Source organism: Hyaloscypha bicolor (genome assembly GCF_002865645.1).
Source record: "Hyaloscypha bicolor E unplaced genomic scaffold K444scaffold_191, whole genome shotgun sequence".
Taxonomy (NCBI): Eukaryota; Fungi; Ascomycota; class Leotiomycetes; order Helotiales; family Hyaloscyphaceae; genus Hyaloscypha; species Hyaloscypha bicolor.
Genome location: NW_020194693.1, coordinates 901,641 through 909,296, shown reverse-complemented (window position 1 = coordinate 909,296; position 7,656 = coordinate 901,641). Strand labels below are relative to the sequence as shown.

The 7,656-nt window shown below is 50.8% G+C and overlaps 3 protein-coding genes across 3 annotated transcripts; 2 read left to right on the top strand and 1 right to left on the bottom strand.

Annotated features, from left to right (window-relative positions):
• The first annotated feature begins 221 nt into the window (after positions 1–221).
• K444DRAFT_622946 (uncharacterized protein) lies at positions 222–2,274 on the top strand. Its single transcript, XM_024882202.1, has 7 exons — positions 222–651; positions 704–776; positions 831–1,006; positions 1,082–1,473; positions 1,549–1,815; positions 1,877–1,966; positions 2,026–2,274. The coding sequence occupies exons 1-7, from the start codon at positions 594–596 to the stop codon at positions 2,206–2,208; spliced, it is 1,239 nt and encodes a 412-aa protein (XP_024726289.1). The 5' UTR covers positions 222–593; the 3' UTR covers positions 2,209–2,274.
• On the bottom strand, positions 2,131–4,129 carry K444DRAFT_299006 (uncharacterized protein). Its single transcript, XM_024871703.1, has 2 exons — positions 3,287–4,129; positions 2,131–3,222 (listed from the first exon to the last, which is right to left on the bottom strand). Exons 1-2 carry the CDS (start codon positions 3,840–3,842, stop codon positions 2,399–2,401), a joined length of 1,380 nt encoding a protein of 459 aa, XP_024726288.1. The 5' UTR covers positions 3,843–4,129; the 3' UTR covers positions 2,131–2,398.
• Positions 4,130–4,833: 704 nt separating this feature from the next.
• K444DRAFT_298993 (purine and uridine phosphorylase) lies at positions 4,834–6,554 on the top strand. The gene is made up of 2 exons (XM_024871702.1): positions 4,834–5,932; positions 6,003–6,554. Exons 1-2 carry the CDS (start codon positions 4,921–4,923, stop codon positions 6,500–6,502), a joined length of 1,512 nt encoding a protein of 503 aa, XP_024726287.1. The 5' UTR covers positions 4,834–4,920; the 3' UTR covers positions 6,503–6,554.
• The last annotated feature ends 1,102 nt before the right edge of the window (positions 6,555–7,656 follow it).

Genomic DNA, 7,656 nt, shown 5'->3' with positions numbered 1-7,656 from the left:
AGAAGCTCAAAATCTCGCACGAGCCCTGTATGGCCCCACCAGCCTTACTTCTCATGCTGGAGTAATACTGTAATTGGGGTGTTGTGTTGAGTGTGGGGAAAAGCGATCGGGCCAACTTTGGTCCGAGAAATTGAATGGAGCACCGTACGGAGGTAGAACGTCGAAGGTAACAGCGCGTTGAACGAGTCGAAAAATACCGCACCACGTTGCACTGCGCAAGCCTCCTGCAAGTCGCTATCTGCAATACAGCGTCATCCCTGGACAAATAAGTTGCACTACTGAGCTTATGCAGCAAGAAGCTAATATATCCCCCGCACAAGGGATGGCCGATAGCACGCGTGACTGATTGTTGCGCAGAAGGTTTGTCTCTCCTACTGAGCAAGCCTCACTTCACAAATGATCGCTGCGTCACACATAAATGCCAGCTTCCGACCCCGAGTGTTAGCAACAATTCCTACTTTCTTAGTGTCCGTTAGGCAGAGGAATGACGTGAAACTATTCTTGGCTCCTCGTTGATTTGATACATCCGACACCGTTGAGGCCATTTCAGCAACGAAATTAATCTCAGAAAGTCCTTGCCCCAGAAGCTCGCCATGGCCGTTAGACCGGCTACTGCAACAAAAGCTCCTGCAAAAGTACTGGCCTATGACGGTAGGCATTGAGAATCGTAAAACTCGAACATCAAATATTGACGTTCTTCCAGCGGCCACAAAGACCTGGAAGTCCAGCGAACGTGATCTTCTCGAGGGAACCCCTCCGGAAGTGTGGTGCTATATGTAAGAATAAACAATGAGCTTTCCCGGTCATGTAACTAAACTGTTTTTCTTTAGTTTTCTGGAAGATGCGGATTGGTTCGGCAGCAAAAAGTGCTTAAAAGAAGATCGCCTCAAGATTCTGAAGCCATTTGGCTCCCCAGACTTGCTCAGTGACAACCTGTGTGTCCTGCTGAACGGCTATTTCGGCAGCAACAGCTCGCTAAGCTCCGACGGAAAGCTTGAACATCTCAGTAAGACCTCACCCACCCCATCAGTCAGCCAAGTAGAACTTAGATAGCATATTGACGCTTCACACGCATCCACAGGTACCTGGTTTCGATGGCTCACCAAGAAAGTCTTGACGGATAAGGAGATAAAGGAAAAGTCTGACAAGATAAAGGCAAACACGCAAGTACCCACAGGCACATACTTTCCATGGCACAAAAAGAAAGACTCGGCGCCTAAGGAGAACGACGTAAAGGGTTATGAGTGGTATGAGATGGGTTTCTTTACGAGCTGGAGTTATCCGGAGTCCAAGGTGCTGTGCATCGGCACCCCGAAAGAGGTTCGTGAACAGCTCACAGAAGTTCTCGAAGCATCGCCCGAGCTTCAGCTCCGAGACCCTTTTGCCTTGCTTCGCCCCCTATTTGATGAGGTGATAAAGGCCTGTGACCTGTATACCTGGCGAGCGACAAACGCTGTGCGCGACATAGAGAAGGTAAGAGGATTCGCAATGTGCCGCCATGTTGACACTCATCATGGCTCCTAGTAAGTGCAAGCTGACTCTTCATAGGAAAGGTACAACAAGAAGCCGGGGTTTGGAGACCTGCAGGAGTTATACAGGCACGTTGTTCACCTTGTGGAAGTTGAGGAAGTCGCCATCGACACACTAGCAAGCTTGGCCAGGAGGCAGGAAACGAATTTCAGACTGTCCACGGAACTCAGCCAGAAATATCAGATCCAGGCGCAGGAGTATTTGTCGTTTCAGATCCAGCTGATGAGTAGCATGAAGGCGCGAGCAGTGGCCGCTGAGCGTCGACTTGAATCAGAAATCACTCTGGTATTTACGTTCCCAATGCCGAATCAAACGCGCGTTCAAGATTGCTAACGAGCCCATGAAGGCACACAACATGCTGGCCAGCTCGGATAATTCAATCATGAAATCGATCACCCTCCTGACAATGATCTTCCTGCCAGCTACTTTCATATCGGTTGGCGCGCTCTGGCTGGCAACTACGACTCGGGATTTGCATCGCTAACCACTTTTTAGGTATTGTTCAACACTGCCTTCTTTAGCTTCGACAAGGACGGGTGGACCATTTCAAGTAAGTTCTGGTTATATTGGGCCGTTGTGGTTCCTGTGACGGTGGTGGTGCTCGCAGTTTGGTGGTATTGGGGAGGATCGTACAGGAAAATCCGAAGTCGTATTCTACACAATAACTCAATGGTCTAGGGGGTATACACCGACAGGTCGAGAGTCATATTGATGATGCTAGTCTAAAAACCCTTTCCTTCTTCGAGTTCTTTTCATAGGAGGAAAAGGTCCTATAATTTGAAATTCTCATTTCTCACCCACCCGGTTTTATCTCTACATGCGTATTTGCGAGAGTAAATAATATTCTACACCAGATAGAACCGTGGATCTACCACGGGATAGGCATCCCCCTAAGAGCCTCCTTCAAGAGATCATACCTTGAGCATCCAGCGAGCACCGCGTGCCAGTTAGCTTTATCCAGTCCCGGCACACGCGCCGCCAGGACCTGGCCGACGGTGATCTTGCCGTGGTCTTCATCTCCATCATTGCCGAACCGTCGAGCCCGGCGGACGTACTCGGGCGGAAGCGTCACGCCCCTGGACGCGCACGCGCCGGTCCTGTTGGTCGTGGCGTTATGAACAACCCCGATGGCGAAGTCGGCCGGGCGGTCAACGTCCTGCGTCTGGATGTAGTTCTCGATGGACACGGCCATGACGGTTCCTATTCTGTTCTGTGCAAAAACGGCTGCGAACTCTGCGCCGTGCAGTCTAGCAAGGGCGTTACTGACGCGGTGATACGCCCCTAGGGCGCCGGCCTTGTTATAGGGCTGCTCGCCTGCGTTCGATTCCACAGGCACGGTGATGGTGTGAACTTTCAGACCGGTAGGGTTTCGCTCTCCTATACATTCCCGGATGATCGCTTTCTTGCTGTCGTTTTCGGTTGGGATTACCAGCAGAACTTCGTTGCCATGTGTGGGATACTGGTGTAGGGGAAATGGAGGTAGCTGTGGAGCTGGCGGAGCGGGGACGACTTTCTCTGTCCCTTCCAGAGTCGGAATCTCCCTGACTGATGGATCAGCCATGAGCTGGATAAGTTCTTTCGCATATGACGCCGTATTCAAGGCAGCGTTCGGCACCAGGAGGTCACGCCCTGACGACTCCACATCATCAATCCCGAGTACAACAACCGTGGGGGATTTGTTGTCCCAGAACCCTATTGTCCAGTCTATATTAGGTGACTTCAGAACGAAGGTGATACCTATGGAATGTTCACTCACTCAGGCCTGCTTCATCCAACACCCTAAATCTCTTCACCTGGTCGAAATCTTGAAGGTAATGAAGACGCGGAGAGTTCGCAGTGTCTCGTTCGCCGATGACGGAGGCAGGAGACTCGCTTTGTGGATGGTTCGTTGAGAGCCAAGATCCATCATCTCCAGTCTCTCCATGGAGCACACGGAGAGCGCACTGCACCAAGTCTTTTCTGGCCGAGGCATCAGGACCGTTGGCGACTTGTGAGGATGGACTGATAAATAAGTCCCCGGGACAGGCATCCGGCGACTGCTGAGCTATACGACCAGTGATGACGACAGCCTGAAGTGTCTGGAGGTGCGGCGTTATGGTCTCTACTCGGGTCTCGACATCTGCTATCGAAAGCGAAGTCAGAGTATGAAAGACGACGACATGGGCAAGCCCAATCGTGCCGACATAAACTTTGAGGTTATCAGGCTGCGGCGGCGAGGTATCTTGACGGGCATCTTCCAATAGGGCCGCTGCTGCCTCTACCTGGATTGCAGCGAGACAGATCCAGGCAATTGTGGGCGTGGAGTTCGTCATGGCCCTCCAATTCGGGATGGCGAATGGGATATCGCGCCACTTCACTCTCACCGCAGGTGTGGATGGCGTCTGAATGATTAGGCCTTGGAATGCGCACAGGTTAAAGGACAAGACTTGTGCACACAGAGTAACGGGAAAAGTCGCTTTTGATGCGGCGACATGATGGGCACCATAGGCTAGCTGTCGGCGCGGGTGAGATTACCGTATAAATTGGGGAGAGTGGGTTTGGATCTAACTTAATCAAGCGAGCGGAAACGTTGTTTCTGCCAAGCAAAATATAACTTCAGTGCACTTTAGGCTTTACACCGCCAGCTGTTTTCGGTTAGATTCAAACCCACTCTCACCAATTTATACGGTACCCGTACACGATACGTGCGCTGCATTCAGGTCGTGACTCGACTCAAGAGAGAAACCCACCAGCCACGCCACGCCACGCTATGAATGTCGGGAGATGCGGGAGATGCGGCAACACAAGACACGCCATTCTCCACGCTCCACGATTCTGGGGCGTAGGCGTACTGATCAAATATCTCTGCCCGGTCGGACCGAGCCAGTTGAAATCGTTGCCTCGATACACCATTCGCACCGTCAAAGCGGCGTCCCGTGCCGCTGTCTTTCACACCCACCCACACCCACTCCCGCAAGTGGGAAGCTGGAAGAGGCGAAAGTGGTGCACGTCAAACTGACAGGTCCTCTTGCCGAAGATAGACTATTTGCCTCTAACTCTGCAGCCACTATTGGCTCTTTCAAGTTGGGAATCTACGAACATGAGCTGCGGCTGCACTGGCTGCACTGGCTGCAGCATACCGAGTACAGACAGCTGCTTTGTCTGCCACACCTTCTGCCCGACTCTTTCCCTTCTCCGCCTTCCTTTACCGGTCGAGCTTCAGCCAGTCCGTCCTAGTCGAATTCGACTCTCCTAGTCTTTTCAGAGATCCTGTCTTTGCGCATTTTTCCGCCTCGGCGACACACCAAAAGGAACTCCCGCTGCGAATCCGTTTGCCGCTTGACTCCTAGTACGGTCCGTCTCCCTCCCGAGCACCGCACGCCAGAAGCCAGCCATAGTATCTTTTCGCCGATGACTCCCCCGCGTCGCCATCCCAAGGGCAGCTATACCGTGGGCTGGGTGTGCGCCTTGCCAAAGGAGCAGACCGCCGCTCTGCTCATGCTGGATGAGAAACATGCCGATCTTCCAAAGCGGGAGAATGATCCCAACATGTACAATCTCGGATCCGTTGGCCAGCACAACGTAGTCATAGCTTGCCTGCCCAAGGGCACTGTAGGTAATAACGCCTCGGCGACCACTGCGACCTGGCTGATCTCCAGCTTCCCGTCCGTAAAATTTGCTCTAATGGTCGGCATCGGCGCCGGCGTTCCACCACACGTTTGTCTCGGCGATGTTGTCGTCAGCGTACCCGTGGGGGAGTATTCCGGCGTGGTTCAATGGGACTTCGGCAAGGCAATGCAAGACAAAGTTTTCAAACCGACTGGGCACCTAGACTCTCCTCCAAACTTGCTAAGAACCGCTTTCGCCAATATGGAAAGTAAAATTCCGATAAATGGCTCCAAGATACGCAACCATCTAGACAAGCTAAAGGAGTCGGTAAAGAAAGAAGCTAAGCAGTGGAACAACTTCGATTCGCTCAAGAATATCTTATACCGGGCAGATTACTCGCTTCAGACTGCGAAGTCTACAGTTTATCCAGGTCATGCTCCTATCCGGGTCCGGGTATGGGATACTCATGACGGAGGGGAAGAGAGAGAAGATAGGACGCCAGGAGAGATGCTCATACACCAAGGTCTAATCGCGTCGGGAAACCAAGTTATTAGGGAAGCAGATTCCCGCGACGAGATCAATAAAAGACTCGACTACAAAGTCCTTTGCTTCGAGATGGAAGCGGCCGGAGTACTAACAAGTTTCCCCTGCATGGTCATCCGGGGAATTTGCGACTATGCTGATTCTCATAAGAATAAGGATTGTCAGGAATATGCTTCCGCCGTAGCGGCTGCCGTTGCGAAGGAACTTCTGGAGTATGTAGCGGCTAGTGAGGTTGACGAAGAACCTACAGCGACGGAGATACTCCACCGAGGTAAGTTATTCTTAAATTCCAATGTCAAGTCGATTCCTAATTACAAGACTTGAGAATAACAACAATCTAGACCGTTTAAACCCTAATCTTCAGGCGCTACAACATGCCCTGATTGAGATAAAAATACTCTGTGCTCGACTTAACGACCGACTCTCAAATAAGAGAGAACTGATTATCAAGTTGAAACTCGAGCTTAAAAAGACTTATAAAGGGAGAATTCAGGCTCGCGGCTATAAAAAGGCAAAAAAATGGAATGAAAGGTATAGCCGGCTGAAGAGAGAGCTTCGTACGGCTGAGAAGGAGGAAGACGCACTGTGGCGTCGACTGGACAAAGCCAAAGCCGCTAGACAAAAGCTACAGAGACGATTAGATAAGGCCAAACAGGCGGCCGGCGATATGAATAACGGATTTGTAGAGCGTTTACAATCGACCGCGGTGCCCGGGGGCAGAGGCAATCGTCTCACCAAGTCGAGATTCGCGAGCTCCGACAAGCCCCGGATTTATATCGTCCGTCCCAGGAAAACTGCACAGTTCGTCCCTGCTAGTGGAATACACAGGCTTTGGAAGTGATAGGCGAAGATGACTCTGCACTGGAATCTTGGGACGGCCTTTTCGGCTACTGCCAATCCTTCTCTGCAGATGTTGACCACCAGCTCGAGACCTTTGGAGAACGATTAGATGCGGTCAAGAGCCAACAAACTCGATTCCGTGCGACGTCCGGCAGTCATTTTCGACTCCTCCTGTTCCTGCACTAGCCACTTCAAAACGGTGCGAAAAAATAGCTGCTGTGGGCGAGGCCTGCAGGGACTATAAACCCCTTCCCAATTCTTCACTTCAGGGGGAAAGAACTCTGGAGACAGCGCCCGCTGATACTCCAGTAACTCTACCAACCCCAACCATGAGAAACAGGTATACGTTTCGTTCCTCTGTATCGTTCTCAGCGCACCGTCATTTTCTAAGATGATGAGAGAGCAAAGCAGCGGTCGGTTTGTCAACGTTATCGTTCCGTCAGTATGGAACTGGAATGAGCCGATTCGAGGCTGAGGGATATTGGCCAAGGAAAGCGTCAAGCGAGCCATGCCTCGGAAGAGCTTCTGCCTGTGGAATGGGTCATGCCGGTGCTTCTCCCACGTGCTGGAGAGCATCTGGCCCGTATTAGGACCGATATACTCAAGTATCATATATGTAGTAGAAAGTCGTTAGCTCGTTGGGTGGGCGGTATAGGGCGAGAGAGTATGGCATCGAAGAAGAGTGCGGAGACGGCGTTGGAACATGCGCCAAAGGCGGATGTAGAAAGGTTTTTATTGCTCATGGACAAACTATACACCAGTAACACGGTTAGTACGGAAGCTATCAAGCGGTATGTGTAGTAGCTTACATGGCGGCGGTCAGAGAAGCCGAAGCCGTATAAGTGTGGAATGCGAATGTTGGGATATTAATATTGTATCCACGCATACGTTCCCACCTCAGAGCTCCACTTTTCATATACTGTGCCAGGGTACTTGGCTTCAGCAAGCTTGTGTGGTATAGGACAACGAAAGATGAGCTTCCTGTAGTAGCGGGTTAATCGTACCTCGATAGGTATACAGACATTGAAGCTGCCACGAATCCATTAATCCTCTATATTAATAATAACGGTAAATTATATAATAGAATTAGTAGCTTTAGAAGTATTATAAATATAGTCAAATTTCTATTATAAGTATCTAATATAAATTAATTAT